Source organism: Paracoccidioides lutzii (assembly GCF_000150705.2).
Source record: "Paracoccidioides lutzii Pb01 unplaced genomic scaffold supercont2.28, whole genome shotgun sequence".
Classification (NCBI taxonomy): domain Eukaryota; kingdom Fungi; phylum Ascomycota; class Eurotiomycetes; order Onygenales; family Ajellomycetaceae; genus Paracoccidioides; species Paracoccidioides lutzii.
Window position 1 is genome coordinate 71,587 of NW_015440974.1, and position 17,286 is coordinate 88,872.

Here is a 17,286-nt window from a genome sequence, read left to right on the forward strand (position 1 = left end):
GGAGGAAGAGAAGGAGGAGGAGACGGAGGAGGAAGAGAAGGAGGAGGAGACGGAGGAGGAGAAGGAGGGAGGAGGAGGAAGAGGAGGAGGAGGGAAGGTAATCTCCAACCTTATTTCTTTTCCTTTTTTATTCGTTTCTTGGGGGTTTTGATTTATATATGTCAAACAGCGTGGTAGTATGCTCCGTATACTCCGTACTTTGGAGAAGCGCAGGTTGAGATGTCAAATTATCAGAAAAGTGATACGTAAGCTAGAGACCAATAAAGGATCCCACACGAACACAACGAGCAAATGATATTCATCAATAGCAATGGCAAAGGAAGGACGGTGACGGCGTTGCTGGGAAGACGGTAGTAGCATAGATGCCGTGGACTGATTTGATGATCCCAGTGCACTGGTTTCTGTTCCGTGTCTGGCTGGTTTTCTCGGATACAGCAATCAGTTGACTGTGTTCTGAGGTTCCAACTAGGCTGGAGGCTTTGCCGTTCTGTTGGAGTCACGTGGTATGGAGACATAGGGTAAGGTAATATGGTTGACATTGACTGGTTATACAATACAAAATTACGCAGGAGAATCACTATTCATAGAAGCGGTGGAGGAGGAGTTATGCGATCGTCCATAAATTCTCCGTTTCAGATACTTATACGCACCGTAGAAAGATGAAGAAAAACTTCTGGCTGTACCTAACTAACTGTATACCCATACGGGTGTATTGATTATTACTGTGCGCCCAGGTAGATATGTAACAAGGATACCATACCGTAACTTACAGCTTACCATACACATACGCACCTTGTTTTCTTCGGGCGCCGGCTTTGGTTTATTTTATTATTTTCATCCTCTGCTGATAACTTTCTCTTCAATTTCATTTCATCTATTTTCATCCATTTTCATCTATCTCTTTCATCTCTTTTCATCTTCTTCTTCTCCCCAACTTCATCCAACTCCATCTCTCCATCTCTCCATCATCTATCCCTCCATTCTCATCATCACTGTACTTTTGTCTTCCTGCCATCTAACTCATTTCTATCCGCTCTGCCTGCTCTTTTCATTTTCTACCCGTCTCTTTAAATCCTAGTTCATTTGTCTTCCCCCCCCAAACAAGGGCCCGCTATAACTGTATTTTGCACACTTGTCACTTCACCATGTCCCGAGGTGGAACTACCCTCTATGTCACTGGTTTTGGCCACGGCACTCGAGCTCGAGAACTAGCCTACGAATTCGAACGGTATGTCCCATTCGTCGATCCTCCCCTACCGATATCCTGCGGACGGTCCTCCCCCTTCTCCCGTTCGTCTTAACTCGGAAAATTCGTGATGCCGATCTCTCTGCTGCCCCCCCTCCCCCCCCCCCCCTCTCCCTCCTCCTCCCCCCCCTCCCCTCCCTCCTCCTCCCCACCCCACCCCCCCAACCCCCCTTGTTACCTGGTTCTGGCTCCCGACCGCTCGGCCTCTTCCGACGCTTTGTTCCTGAATCCTCCTGAATCCTCCACCACAATGAACCTTGGAATGGCTCCTCCCGAGACCTCAAAATATCATCTTTCCAAATCAGCCGTTTCCTAAATCCGTGTTTCCTCAATACATTTCTAAATCTCTATTCGTGGTAACTCGGGGTCAAACATATTATTGTGTAACGCGCTAACCAGCCCAATGAAGTTATGGCCGGCTTGTCCGTTGCGATATTCCAGCCCCCCGTACTGCTTCCAGTCGCCTGTAAGTTCCTTTCATTCCTCTTGAAACACCACGAGATCCCCATCGGAACCTGCTGACATCATGTACAGTTTCGCCTTTGTCGAGTATGAGAGTCGTCGCGACGCTGATGATGCATATCACGAGATGCACAACAAACGTATTGGCCGGGACGACCTTCTAAAAATTGAGGTTAGTGACCTCTGATCCCCAAAGATTTCCCCGTACCTCAAATATTTAACTTCTGAATAGTGGGCCCGTACTCCTCCATCTGCATCCTGGCGCTTTGATTCCGGTCGTGACCGCCGCCGTGACCGTTCTCCTCTTCGTCGCCCTCGCTCTCCATCACCCCGACGAGCCCGCGGAGAGTTCTCTCCTCGCAAGGATGAACGTCGCGACCGCGATTTTGAGAGACGAGACCGCGACCGCTCCCGGAGTCCGGAAGTGCGAGACCGCGAGCGGGACCGGGACCGCGAAATGAAGGATGAACGCGATAGACGTGAGGAAGATCGCGAAAATGGAACCAATAGTGATGATAGGAAAGGTATGAATCCGATGTAAAACAAAATTCTATGGGTTGATTGGATCAAACCCCTACTAACCATGTTCTCTAGTATCTCTGGATTCTCCCACCCCTGCTCATGATGAGCTGGATACTGCTGAGTGAATTGAGATATGCCATCCCCCGACCAAATAAAAATTTCGTATGTCCCTATTGAACCATTGATGGCGGTAATTTGCTCTGCAGTAAACCTCTTCACCCTTCCCAAAATCGGAGCTGTATGATGGCTGGAGAACTGCGACTTTATACAGCCCACCCGAAAACCACTGATCGTTTCTTAATCGGTACTTCGTTACCATATATCAAGATAACTAGCCCTGTTACCCAAGTTTTGCTCTTTACCCTTTTTTTCTTTTTTTTCCCCCTTTTTTTTTTTTTTTTTTTTTTTTTTTGTAAAAAAAAAAAGGGGAAAAAAAAAAAAAAAAAAGAAAAAAGAAAAAAAAAGGAAAAAAAAGAAAGAAAAAAAAAAAAAAAAGAAAAAGAAAAAAAATTGTGTTTGTTTCTTGTTCTTGGGTTTTCTTGCTACTTCAGTTTTCTTCGTTACTTTTCCACTCTGGTGAGAAAGTGTGCTTGCTATGGGAGGGAACCTAACGTTGACGTGATGGCTGCCACTTCATGCGAGTCAAATCAACATACTAATTGCGGAAGATCGTTTTGTCTTTGTAACTTTGATTATTTTCTTAAAATGCTGGTTTAAATATTTTATTCCAGCCCGTATTATCGATTTTCAATTAACAGATAGTTGCCTCAATTTGAGAAGCGCAGATTATCCTCTTTATATCTAAAAGTCACTGTGAATCAGTTAATGTAATTCCTCCTGGATCTTATTAAGTCTGACTATTTAATATTCTCTTGTATTCCAGTTATAACCCATATCTATTTAAAAGACTTTTGCTTCAGTCTTATTAATTTATTGTCTTGTCTCTTTGTTGCACTGGCAACAAGGGCTAAGATAAAGACTCCCACAGAACACACATTCCCGCTAACCTACATGGATCAACCAATACTGTTGACAACAGTAAAACATTTATTACGGTAACTACCATATGATCTTGGACATTTGGAAAAATGATATTAGACTGAACTTTACAGCTGCCTATGAGACAAGACCTAGGTAATTCGAATTCGCAGGCCAAAAAGTTCATCGACTAGTGCAAAAAGAAAACGAAGACAAGGTAACAAAACAAAATTCGAAGGTAGAAAGAACCAAGAGTGAGAAATAAGGAGAGCAAGACATGCGTCATTCCAGAAGCCAATCTAGCCAGTCATACCTTGTTCCGTAACAATCTCACCAACTTCAACGCATGCACCATTTTTTACTACATCTTCTCATACGTAGCCATCAGAGAACCTATATTTGTTTTTATTAGCTTTCAAATACTACACATGGCAAGTCGTGGCTGAGAAACAAAACAATTATATAACTCACCAATAAAAGTAGTAACAAGCCGCGAACGAACTTGACATATATCCTCGGGGACGAGCCAGATAGTCGCACCCATCTTTCGTGCAATACTGATACTCAACTTCGCGTTTGCATAGGCATCCTCATCAGTGCGTCCTGGGGTAACCAGGTCGTAATCCACATAGCTGCTCTTCATTCCATTAAGAACGTCAAGGAGGAAAATACCAGACCCTATAGACTGGTCCTTGAAACTGCGTATGGTTGAGCTCTTCCCACCACTGCGCGACATTTCATTCGCCCATTTAATCATCTCATTATCAGTTATTTCGCGCTTGCCCATCTTCCGGGCAAGCGAAGACAAAGTGTTGGTGATATCCTTACGCATTAGTTGCCAAACGAGCCCGAGGGTCAGAGTTCGCTGCCCATCGGTAATATCGGCTCCCTGGATACCAACAAGCGAAAAGTGGTTTTGCTTTCCAAGCTCAATGACGTAGTTTGTATTTTCCACAGCCTTAAAACGCATGAGTTCGCCACCGGAAGCTGAAGGCTTGTTGACATGTTTCCAGTTGACGCTTCCAGGGATAACTTTATCATAGGCCTGGAGAAGTATTGTTCCGTCACGAAGGTCGTCAAACAGTGAGTTGACAGCTGGTTGAACATCCAAGGAATTCAGCCAAAGGGTGAAAACGCGTGCTTCACGCTCACCCTCAGCATCGAAGTCTTCGACTTCGAGCTTTTCCTCTTCTGTAATAGGATCTAGGCCCGGATGTGTATTGAATAGGTTCGCAACGAATGCAAGGTTAAGTTTCGGGTTACCTGCCACCAATGACGTAGGTGTCAAAAATTTGCGACATTCGAGCAGGTCTGCATTATCCAGAACCTGATTCGCACGCTGGAGCAAGTCGCTGGTTTGGAGGGGAGCACGGGAGCAGATATCTGGAGCTAGCTGATTGAGAAGAATCGTGTAGTTCTCTCCGTCTTTCACGTCGTTGGAGAAGTTGTTGACTCTGGGGGATTTTCGAGGGGCTGTTAGCAGCGTACACACGAGGCCCATCCATTAAAAGAAAGTAGTGTATATACCTTCTATCCCATTTCGCATTCTTCAGGTGATAATTGAACCATCGCAGCAGAATTTGCTCTGGTGGAAGCCGAAGAAACTGCTCCAAGGTCTCATCCTCCTCCAGCAGCCTGTAGAGTTCTGGGTGTAGTTTGATGTCGATTTTCCCAAGAAGACCTCTGCGAATAACCTGCCAGATTAAGCCCAATATGAGATGCTCTCGAACCTCTATTATATCACCGCTACCGATATTGACTACAGAGCAGCCAATGCCCTTTGCGGAATTAATAACGATATTGTTGTTCTCAGTCATGTGAAATGCGTTTAGTTGCTTTATTTTTTTCCCTGTACGGTTTAACACTCGTTCATCGATAGTATCAGGAACGGAATCATTGATCAATTTTGCGAGCACCAGCCCATCCTTACATTCATCAAACATTTCGAATGTGTCCGTAGGGAAAGGGAGGAGATGGCCAATGTCTGGGTCTCCAGCAAGAACAGCGTTGATATGTCTTGTGAACTCTGTCCGTTCATCTTCATTGATGGTATGAGTGACATTTGCGGATGAGCCTTGTACATGAATCTTCCCGCCAACGCTGCCTCTGGAGACATGGCGGCTCGCTGGCGTGCCTGGTGGTGCTGCTAAAGTTGATATTGACCCAGCAGCAGGCTGGTTTTGGGAAGATGAAGTATCTCGAAGTTTTGCTATTAACTAAAGTTGGAGTGAATTTTTTAGCAAGAACAAAATGCAACCCATGGGTGAAGAGTAGAGCGTGGAGAAGGGTGCGTACATCAACGTAGTCCTCCAGCTCAACACGCCTGGAGCTGTCGAGCTCGACCTGCTTTAGCGCTTGGCGAACAACGTCATATGGCTGTCTTTCGGATTGCTGGGTGGCCTTGATAGCTGTCGCTTCATCAAGGTAGCCCTTATCATCCACGTCTAGACGTCGGAAGGCATCCTGGAGGGAGAATATTTCGGACTGCTGGAACTGGGGATATTTCCTGAAGCAAGTTGAAAATAAAACTGTTAGCACTAAACTGAGAGAACCTTGAAATATACGCTCTCACCTTTGGAGTTTGATGACATTCATCTTGGTCGATAAGGTGATGTGGTTACTGTAGGCGTGTATCTCCGGGGATGTTGGATTGGCGGGGGGTGATATGAGATTGTGGAGTGGTTTCAGCTGCCACGGTCCAACAATGCGTATTCCGAAAACGACAAAAGCTCAACAGCGGGCACAGGACACGATATTGATGAGGGAAAGCTTTAAATTCTTAGAGAGTACTCTGTAGTTTGGAGCAGAGGAAATTCTGTGGACTGAATATATATGCGCCAAATACGGCGGAGTGAAGGACTCGGAAAGTGGCTTGTGGTTACGTAATGCACTAATGTGGTAATCTATGTTCACGCAATACCACACCAGGCAGCAGGACTTTCACCCGGAATATTGTATTTTACCGCACCATACGTGCACTACGTCATTATTGAAGGCACATCCCCATACAACTCCAACTGAAGGCAGCAGAGTTTTGTTTCATACACAGGATATACTACAGGTTGGTAACTGGTATCCTACCTTGTTGCTCCTGGCCCTTGGTTCGAGAATATAGCTCCAAAAGTGTGGTTGTTGCTGCAAAATAAGATCAAGTTCCTGACAGCTTGCCTCGAAAACCATAATTCGACTACACGCTGGCACACTATTATTCCGGCTTCCTCCTAAGTCAACGCTATACTCGGTTCTGTCCCATCGGCTTGGCTGAGCTGCGGATATCTATCCGGGGGTGTTGGGGACCGATGCACATCCCAGAGCAGAAAGGTTCCAACTTTGGCACCGCTTCTCCGCGGAACATATCCCGAAGCTCAACACCGCAACCCAAGGCTGCTGAGTCTGAGAATGCGAAATACGGTTTGCAGAGGTCGCAAGGCCGCGACCATACCGTATCCCATATCCACCGCATCAGCGCAGCTCGTTATCCAAAAGACTGCCCTCCTCTAAAACCTAGGTGGTTCTACGCGGTTGATATGCCCAAGTCAAAAGAGTCGTTCTGGGGGAAAGATTCAAACGCTCCGGCTCCTAAATTTCAGGGATCACCCAAGAAATTTGTTCCCTTTTCAATTCGAGATTCTCAGTCTATAGAGGCTGCTTTCCAAAATCTTGCAGACCAAGAAGATTCATCCAAATTAAATGGCGTCTCGACAGGTGACCCTCCCCAAAATGTCAAGGTCCCTGTCAACGAAGACTTCTTATTCGATGTCGACGTTCAGAACAGAGAACTAGGCCCTGCCTACTGGTTGGGACCGATATATGAAGTTAGACGTGGAACCTGGTTCTTTCAGGAAGGCTCAACGCTTCGCCCGTGTGATGAGAATCTTGCAACTCAGCTGGAGGAGGGCTATTTGAAAGTGAAACCTTGGAACATCCAGCGCGAACGGGGTCCAAGCAATCCATTACCAAATACGTCGCCAAACTCAGATGACACTAAAGCGCAATCCAACCCCAGTCCTGACCAATGCAGCACAGAGTGTATGGCTGCAACGAGCAGCGGAGCGGGGTCGACTTCATCTCTGCCCAATACTGTAAATCTAACTTACCGTCTTTTTGGATCCTATATGAACAACACAGTTGCTTACCAGGATGCGTCTACCGTGTGGCTTATGTCTGATGATTTCATGTCCCGGATGAGTAATACCGTATACCAGCGACTGGGTGCTCCTGCGGGAACGAAAGTCGTCCGCGGGTATTCGGAAAGCAAGAAATCTAAAGAACCAGCAGACGGGAAAAGTGGTGAAATAACCCATAAGGACCTTAATAAATCGAGCAAGCGACGATCGGGTCCCGCAGGTTCTTTGACTTCGCCGTCGATGCTAGATGACAAAGTTCAGGAGCAGCCACTTGCCTCCTTGGAGCGTCAGAGAAGCCCACTAGAGCGTCAGATGTCGTCTCTAACTGGGGAACCGCAAGATGACGAACAACTGGAAGAGGAGGCTCGAAAGCAGGAGGAGAAAGAGATGGAGGATTCAGGAGAAGTTGAAGGCGAGGACGGGGAAAGGGAAATTGACCATCTCATTCTTGTTACCCATGGAATTGGCCAGAGATTGGGATTGCGCTTGGATAGTATTAATTTTGTGCACGACGTTAATGCACTCCGGAAGACCTTGAAGAATGTCTACGCCGCGTCTCCTGATTTACAGGCCCTTAACTCCGAAGTTGGAACGGAACTGAAGAACTGTCGTGTCCAGGTCCTGCCTGTGTGTTGGAGGCATTTGCTTGACTTCCCGAAACAAGGCCTCAAGCAAAATCGAAAAGAACTCGATCTTGCCGCCGCTGATATGATGACAGCTGAAGATGAACAATATCCTAGTTTAGCTGATATTACGCTGGAAGGGGTTCCTGCAGTCCGAAATCTTATCACAGATTTGGCGATGGATGTTCTGCTTTACCAGAGTGCCTACCGAGAACATATAGCGGGAATCGTACAGAGGGAATGCAATCGCATATACAAGCTTTTCAAGGCTCGCAATCCTAATTTTAAAGGTTCTGTCAGCCTCTGTGGTCATTCCCTTGGCAGCGCAATACTTTTCGATATCCTCTGCCATCAGTCAGAGAATTCCACACATGTCAAGTCGACGAATCGCGGCTCCCGTAGCAGAACATCCGACGATCATAAATCCGAACTTTTTCCTTTGGACTTTGAGTGCTCTGATTTTTTTTGCCTTGGTTCTCCAATTGCCCTTTTCCAGATGCTCAGGGGCAAGACAATTGCGGCACGGAAGTTGAGAAGTTCAAGGCTTCCGCACGCACCACAGAACCCCATCTCAACAGAAACATCCCGAATGGACTCGAGCGGGTGCCATAATTTCACAAATTCAGTGTCGTCGCCAAAATGTGATCAGCTTTTCAACATCTTTCACCCTTCCGATCCTATTAGTTATCGCATCGAACCATTAATATCCCCGGCCATGGCTACACTGAAACCTCAACCACTGCCGTTCATCAAGCGTACAATTTGGAGCGCGTCAAGTCAGAGTCTCACCAACATCAGTACTCGAGTTGGTCAAAGCGTTGGATCGCTTTGGTCCAACTTTGCCTCTGGGGTTGCGAGCAGTCTGTTAAATCGTAGCCTAGGCTTGGGTGAAGGTTCTAAACCCCAACAGACAGCTGGAGGACACCAAAAGTCAAATAGTACAGGATCCGAGTTGGATAGCGAACAGCCAGAGACGACAAGCGGCGATGTGGCCAACACGGCGAACCGATCTCAAAAATATCCGACCCTCATTGATGCGAATATCGAAACGCTATATGATGGATTTCAGAAAACCAGAGGCTCGTCGATCGACACATCCGGTGGGTCCTACTCATCTTTTGAAGAGATGGAGGCTGAAAGCCGTGCACGGAAGATAAAGCTTGAAGAAGCGAAAGTTCGTGCATTGAATTCCAATGGTCGCGTTGACTACAGTATACAAGAGTACGATATTACTCCCCGTTGTAATTTTGTTATACAAGTTGCTTGATACTTTCCATTTTTGTGAAGGGTCTAACTTACTAATTGTAACGACAGAGGAGCATTTGATATATCCCTTATTGCCAGCATTGCCAGTCATCTCTCATACTGGGCTGATGAGGACGTAAGCCATTTCATCATGTCGCAGATGCTATTGAGAGCTCGTAGAGGGCGTAGAGATAGTAAATAATAATATAGGATCGACAGAGCTGGCATGACATAGTCAGTTACCATTTATATTTTGGTTTTGAGGGGTGACAGGAATCGAAAGGTCTCAAATGACATGAGACCATTCGACACGATATAAGAATTGTTCATGACAGCTTGGTCCCTTGTACGGCAGGCTATTCCCAATTGCCCCTCCTGGGAGGAAGTGGAGGCGTACAAACCGGGAAATTTTTACAGCGTATCCGCAGTCATCCCCATCTGTCACTGTTAACTAGTTACTGTCTGGGTGCATACTGACGTATATCTAACTACCCAATAAAACATGTTTCCCTTAGATCTCCTCCGTCGCTGTACCATTGCAAGCTACAAAGTCACGCACACCAAGATAGATATCCGGAGGTCATTATAAGCTAGAGTTATAAATTATCTGATAACTATTGTGTAGATAGACGTATTAAAAATAAGCGAAGGCATGCCAACGACATCCATCCACACTATACCATGCACGCACCGTCCTATGCTTATTTACAGCTAATTATTCATAGTTAGTTATACGTAGTTTGTATCCCCATTCATGATTCTAAAATAAACTCCAGCAGGGCGAGGTAACAGACTAACGAAATACCTTCGAGAGAGGAACCCCTTGCTCCGCGAACCTGCCATGATCAGTTTGTCCTAGGGGGGCGCCGAGTCAGTTTTGAGTTAATCTGTGTCATAGCAACGTCATCATTTCCGCTAACCAAGTCTGCCTTCTTTGCCCGTAGTCCGATGAGAAACTAGCAACCCATCGCGGTCTCGTTATTTGCCTTCAGTTTACTATATAAGTGCTTCGAGGATACTCTCTACTCCAAGTATCGACACTCATCTACTCCAAACGAAGAAATCCCATCTCCAAGTATCTATCTATCTAAACTGTCCCTTTTCCTAAACATTTACAATGGCTACTCGTCACTGTATGTGTGCCATTTGCTTCTCCGTCAATTCCACCGTGCACTCTCTACCAACAATATCTCTTGCATTCATCTCTTCGTTCATCCGAATGAAACCTATATACAAGACTAGCCGTTTTACTGACCCATCCAACCCCAGATTTCCCTCCTGTTAAACCCTCCGCCATCGCCTTGGGCACCGTCTTCAATCATGTTGCATCGTTGGGTGTCCTAGCCCCGGTATTCGGGGACACCTTCCATCGTGCGCAGGCCGCAAACTCAAAAGAAGAATTCTTCAAGTCCAAGGAAACCGCATCAGCCGCAGCGGCATGGAGCTCTTCGTTAGTCGGCAGCGCTGTACAGACCTATGGCGTCGCTGCGCTCATTAATGCTACGGGAACGTTGACTTACAAGGGTGCTGCGTACTTGGGGAGCTTGATTTTCTTTGCTAGCTCCGCCCCATCTGTGAGCACTTCACATTTTCGTTACACTCTTTTTCGAAGCTGCCTGCTTTGTTGTTCGGCTACTAACTCGAGCCCTACACAGTTTATTTCACAAATCGTTACGGAGAAACGGCCGTTGGATACTATTGCAGTGGGCGCCGTGGCAAGAGTCTTCGAGACTATTGGATTGAGCTTGTTCCTCACCTGGTGGGGCACAAGAACCAACCCATTTGATTAGAGGTTTAACTAGTTTATGTCTCCTGTTTTACTTGATTAAGGGAGAAGGGGGGAGGGGGGATCACTCCAAATTTGTATATTGGGTTATGTATAAATAGGTTGCCTTGAGTTTCCTTTGCTGCTACATCACAGGAAAATATGTCCTATGTGTATATCTTTTGTAGTGATGCCGAATGCAGTTCAGGGCATTGCGTATGGCTTTTCAAATAACAAAAAATACAATGAGAAAAAAAAATATCATAATTATTAAATTCTGCATTTGGTTCAACAGTTATTAAACACCATATATTCTCTATGTCACAAAACAAATAGAGACTGAAGAATAAAAGAACCTTACATTCCTGGGAAAAGAGAATGTTCTGGGCTTGTCACTTTGTCTGTGGAGAATTCGCATCAAATTCTGGGGAGAAGAGTGTAATGAGTACAGTGTATTTAATTTTCGGGGAAGAAGAAAATTCAACAGGGGCAAGGACAATATTTTGGGAGGATTGACAAGGAGATGAGCAGATCAGAAATCAGCGCAGGGAGCAACATTTTCAGGTCAGGAGGGTTGTTATGCAAGAACATCCATCCCCAGAACTGAATATGCATTTATTAACACGAAAGAAAGAGTAGAGAGGGTACGGTTCCAGCTTCAGTAACGTTTGGGTATGGTTGCCTTCGGAGTGGAAGTCACTTTAGTTTTAACCTGTGGCATTGAATTGAATTGACCGTCCCTCTTGGATGCCTTTACAAACTGCCATTGTAATAATTTCGGGAGAGCTTAAGGACTATTCGTCTGCCGCTCGTTGAGACACGGTTTTCATCCATTTTATTATATATGGTAGGAATAGATATATCCCCGGCCTGGATTTCCGGGGGGGCGTGCTAGAAGACTTAAGACTCATTTGTTTATCTTACCATTTTGCGAAAGAATGATGAGAAGCTGCAGCATTGAGTGATAGGAAAAGAATATTCATTTCTGATTTTAGATGTTGAGGTGTAGTCTAATGACCATGTTCATTATGTGATCAGACAGGATGCAGATTATTCAAAAGTCATCTGAAAAGAAGACATCATTTATTCAACTTTTGAAGTAGGTGATCTTCATGGTAACACAACCAGCACAATTGCAAGCACTTTGAGAAAAATAAGCATTAAAAATTGTGTACATTTGCCCCTATAATACGAGCTAAACTGGAGTTGGCACAGAATTATACGAAAGTACGGCATGGATACCTAGATAGTTCGTTAGCGGAGCTATAACTCATCCCTTCACAGAGTAGGCTTACTGCGGTGGATATGACTGTCCAGGAGCCATCTCATATCTCGATACCGGGTTCAAGTTGGCAGGCATAGGTGGCAACCCCTGAGGACCCAGTAGACCCTCCACGTTCTTTTCCGTTTCAAAAAATGCAGCTAGACCATGTTCTTCTCCCTTTTGCTTCACTTCCACCAGCTGCTGGGCTCCCGCACTCCCAATCTCAAGTACATCTGACTTTGGCGCCGCCTCACTCCCCACCGTGAGAAGTCCGACAACATCCGCCTGTTTCAATACACTTGGGCGGGGGTAATTTCTTCGGGTATCCCGTTTCCAGTATGGGTTGTCGGCAATGTCGCCAGCGGGAATCGTGACGGGGTCATCGTAGGACCGTGGGGAGAGTGCACCCGGAGTAGGATTGCGGAATTGCAAGTTCAATGGGACGCCATTTGACCGATTTGGGTCGAGGGCAAATATCCGTCGCAAAGTCTCCCAGATACCGGTGGATTGAAGGGTGTATTTCTTGGGAATTCAAAAGAATATCAGCATAAGCGGGTTAAGAGAGAAGGAGCGGAGATGCTCAGCGACTGTGCTTTGTTACCTTGTTGACAGGAATAGCATTCGCGGACTGTACCGCTCTCAATATATGAGTTGGTCGCATCCCAAAAATAGCTGTGGCAGGCGACAAGATTGATGAATTGGAAGTACTCGTGAATGTATTCAGCTCTCTATTTTCACGTCGCCGTTGGGGGCTGTTGGTCTTGGCGTTGCTTATGTCATAGCCTGGAGGATCTAATTCCAACGACAAGGCTGCTTCTTGGCAGGATGTAGATGAGTCGACTTCACTAAAAGGCTTGGCCCCCTCGCGAGGTGACCTGACCTGGTTGTATTGCTAGCAGCTATCTCGGGGACGCTAATCCCCTCATCCGTAAGTTCTTGCTCAATTAGCGCGATTTTGTCATGAGCATCATATCACTCGTACGCCTCATATCCCTGACCGCTACGGCCGTATGTCTCAATTATGACTAAGCTCGCGTACATCCGCACAACACGTATATATATTTCATTCTTTTCTCGTGGTTTTCTTCTTCTTCTTAGAGGGGGGGATAGTTATTATTTTTATATAGTCAGATATTGATTAGCTAGTCATTATGAATACTATTATTCTATGCCTGCTATGTTCTGACTATTCATCATAGTTATGAGCCCAGTGTAATACTATGCAAAACATGCTTTGACAATAGTTATTTCTTTTCCTCTTTTCATTCAGTTCGACGCGAACTGACCAACTAAAAGAACCAATATTTGAATCTCTGCACTGTTTTGCGAATTCACTGAAAGGAACTGATATTTGAATCTCTGAACCATATTATCAAGATTCTACCCTGACCTGTGGTATCTTGAACTGTATTATCAAGATTTTACTGATTTTACTCAAAGACTTGAGATTATCATCATGATAGTCAATCAAGAGACTGGAAGAGCCACTAAGACTCTCAAAACATTCAAAGATTGAACAGCATGGTACTGATGAGTATCAATGATGGCATTTATCAATAAGGTGATTTATTATATTAATGTTGAAAGTGCTAAGAAGGTGAAATTTTCAACAGTTTTAAAAAAATCATCAGAGTATATAGATGAAGCTCAGACAATTTTAAAAGATGATTCTGTTTACAAAGCTGAAATGAAGCACTATGACAAATGCAAAAAAGTATGAAGAAGGAAATTGATATATATCATGATTCAATTAGAGTTAGAATGATAACAAGATAACAGCTTCAATTCATTTATCTAACTAAGTTGCTACGATGAGAATACTAAACTGAGAATTAGAATGAAGAATGAACAAGCAGCTGAATATAAAGAAGTGATTGAAGATCAGATTAGATCAATTTTCAAAGCAGATATGATTGAAGATCAGATCAGATCAACTTTTAAAGTGTAGTAAAGTAGATCAATTTTAATTTATATACAAGCAGCTATACTATAACAATAGTCATTAAAAAGATAAATAATCTTATCTATAAAACATTGAATATAAAATTACTAGAGAATACCACTGAAGATAAATAGATAGATATTTATAAAATTGTTAAATTCTTTTATAATTGACTAGCATCATCAATAAAAAACTATCATTATACTATATAGCAATGCTACAAGATACTATGCAAGCAACTCAGTGATCATAGTCTAAATACTTAACTTGATAAATAAATGAGAATTGAAAATAATATAAAGAAAATAAGTATCATAGATCAATATCATATTTATTAAAATTTTCTAATAATCAATAAAAGAATTGATATTATCTTGATGACAGTATAAAAATTATATCTAAAGTAGACAGATAGATAAAATATATACAATATAAAAAGTTTAATAATAACATTTTAAAAAAATTATCAACAGAGTAGCATTATCAAAAATCAATATCTATTTTTATTTACTAGTCTCAATAGTAAAAAATCAGATTCACAGACTGTAAATAGCAATAAGTGAAATAAATGTCCATGTGATCAAGATGAGTACTTAATTACATATTGTTGATATATTAATTTATCTTGCTGGCCCGCAAACTTCTAATTAAATAAAGACTATGAAGCTCAGTTGAAGAAAGTATTTGAGAATAAAGATATTTGTAAAAAAATAAATAATATTTTAGTATAAATAAAAATAAATATCAAGAAAAATACAAATATATTCATTAATTTTATTATTATATCAACTTTTATAACTTTAAATTAAATAATATCTTTAATCTCTGATAATTTAGCAGATATTATGAAAGTATTTTAGCAGTTCATAATAGTAACTATTTTGAACTCAATATTTTAAAAATCTTTTCACTTTCTTTGAAATAGTAGAATCTATGATACTGATGATAAAGTATTCATCTATAATAACTGCTTATACTTTATAAATCTAAAAGAATATAATAATTAATTCTATACTAATACTCATTTCAGTCATATTTGTGACTGAGATACAGTAGTTATGAAGATGATAAATATTTAAAGTATTGAATTTAATATTTACTTTTATAAAACAGTTTATATTCTTAGATTTTATATCAATATCATAGGATAGTTATATCTTTAAGTTGTAGAAATACACTTTCACCTCTCAATAATGACATTGCGGCTAACTGATAACTAAATTTATATCAAATTTTTTTGTATCAATAATCTTGTAATAACAGAATACAATTCACTATTTGATGTTTTTATTATATTTATTCTGTTAGATTTATTAACTTCAATTATTACTATTTGCTATATAGCTTTATTGAAAATATTCATTACAACTAAAGATTACTAATATGATCATTTAAAGTACTATTCTCAAACTACAACTCTTCATTTTTCAATTACAGCTACTGGTATAGTGCTATTAGATAATTCAGTTGAATATAAACAAAATGCTAATTTGATAAGAATAGAATACTCATTATCAAAGAAACTACAATTATCATATAAAATTTATGAATTAGCAAAGACTCAAAATCAATATTTTCACTTACCTTACTATCGCTCTGAATAATTTTTTGAATGCTTGTACCTTGATATTATATAAAGACTCAAGATTATTTAAAAAAGTAAAAGATAATTAATTTATTTTATTTATAACTTTTTATAATTTTATATTATAATTATTGAAAATTTAACTTGTAATAGTCTTTATTCAATATTATTATTTGAATTAATTATCAATTTAAATACAAGGTTAAAATATTGAAAATTGAAAATAAAATCAAAATAAATATTGAAATTATAGTTGAATGAATTAATAAATAAGGTATTGAAGTTAAGTTCTCCTCTGAGTATATCAAGGAGCAGAATGAGGTTGAAGAACAAATACATGTTCTGATAATTGAAAAGTACATTTTCTATGAATACAAGTTTGATTATTTAAATTTCTGACCTTTAAAATAGTTATAACTGCTATTTACATACTCAACTATATATAAGTATAGCTTTTGAATTAGCAATCTTTACTACAGCTATTATAAGAATTTTTTTATCTGTCTGATAAGTTATCAGTTACTTACCTTGTTGTTTATAAATATTATGAATATATCAAAATTTTTGATAAAGTTCTCAATCATATAAGATCAAATAAACTTATCACTTATACTCATATTAATTATTTAATTAACTATAACTTTACATATATCTTATAGATGTGAATTTTATATCTTGAATATATTATTTAATATTAAGATATTATTTTTGATAAGAATCTTCTATATAATTTAGATAAGTCAAATATTGAAGATCAAATATATAAAAAAGTCAGATAAACTACTGATTTACTTGATTTTCTAGTTTATAAATCAATAATCACCTATGAACTATTATTCAATAGCAATACTATAAACGTAGCAAATAGTGTTACACTTTCAAATATTGAAACTGTGGCTATTAACTCTCACTGTAATATAGTAGTTGTTTAAAGTTCAGTATTAAATTTCAATTATACTGCTGATATTTATATTTTTTAATCAAATATCATCCTAACTATATTAGTAGTGACAGATTACTCTGAGTTAATAAAATAATTTAAATCAATAATATTAAAACAGACTTCAAAGTTTAAAAAAGAGTTTTATCTAAGTCTGTCAGATTTATTTTTATCAAAAATTGAAGAATAACTCACTACTGAACTTCAATAATTATGATAAATAACTAAATTAAAACATCTGATATCACCTGTATTATATACACTAACTATTCACATGATGTTAGATATAATGTCTGATTCACTAGAATTATCTTTATCAAATCAGACATCATAAGCTACTGAAATCTTTACAGATTTTAATAAAGTCAATATCATATCAGATTATTAAATATATTACTAAGCTACTTATATTTTTAGTATTTAAATAATATTTTATAACCTTTATTATATTATTCATTAGATGTTTTCAAATTTCACTCTATTTAACTGATAATATGCAGTAGCTGCTGCTAGAATTTATTAATTTAATCTATTATATAAGTCAAAACACTAATATAAGTTTAAAAAATATCAATATTATAAAGATT

At 40.6% G+C, this 17,286-nt stretch overlaps 4 protein-coding genes across 4 annotated transcripts; 2 read left to right on the forward strand and 2 right to left on the reverse strand.

The window, feature by feature from the left end:
- Positions 1-1,145: 1,145 nt before the first annotated feature.
- Positions 1,146-2,355, forward strand: PAAG_07957 (hypothetical protein; the record flags this gene model as incomplete). Its single annotated transcript, XM_002790025.2, has 5 exons — positions 1,146-1,228; positions 1,656-1,712; positions 1,781-1,880; positions 1,941-2,232; positions 2,303-2,355. 5 exons carry the CDS (start codon positions 1,146-1,148, stop codon positions 2,353-2,355), a joined length of 585 nt encoding a protein of 194 aa, XP_002790071.1.
- A 1,214-nt stretch (positions 2,356-3,569) lies between these two features.
- On the reverse strand, positions 3,570-5,803 carry PAAG_07958 (fimbrin; the record flags this gene model as incomplete). The annotated part of the gene is made up of 5 exons (XM_002790026.2): positions 3,570-3,601; positions 3,680-4,662; positions 4,736-5,424; positions 5,504-5,714; positions 5,781-5,803. The coding sequence occupies 5 exons, from the start codon at positions 5,801-5,803 to the stop codon at positions 3,570-3,572; spliced, it is 1,938 nt and encodes a 645-aa protein (XP_002790072.1).
- A 704-nt stretch (positions 5,804-6,507) lies between these two features.
- PAAG_12471 (hypothetical protein) lies at positions 6,508-10,993 on the forward strand (the record flags this gene model as incomplete). Its single annotated transcript, XM_015847953.1, has 5 exons — positions 6,508-9,179; positions 9,273-9,379; positions 10,157-10,234; positions 10,446-10,777; positions 10,859-10,993. 5 exons carry the CDS (start codon positions 6,508-6,510, stop codon positions 10,991-10,993), a joined length of 3,324 nt encoding a protein of 1,107 aa, XP_015702420.1.
- Positions 10,994-12,259: 1,266 nt separating this feature from the next.
- On the reverse strand, positions 12,260-12,893 carry PAAG_07961 (NADH-ubiquinone oxidoreductase 21.3 kDa subunit; the record flags this gene model as incomplete). Its single annotated transcript, XM_002790029.2, has 2 exons — positions 12,260-12,754; positions 12,834-12,893. The coding sequence occupies 2 exons, from the start codon at positions 12,891-12,893 to the stop codon at positions 12,260-12,262; spliced, it is 555 nt and encodes a 184-aa protein (XP_002790075.2).
- Positions 12,894-17,286: the final 4,393 nt, after the last annotated feature.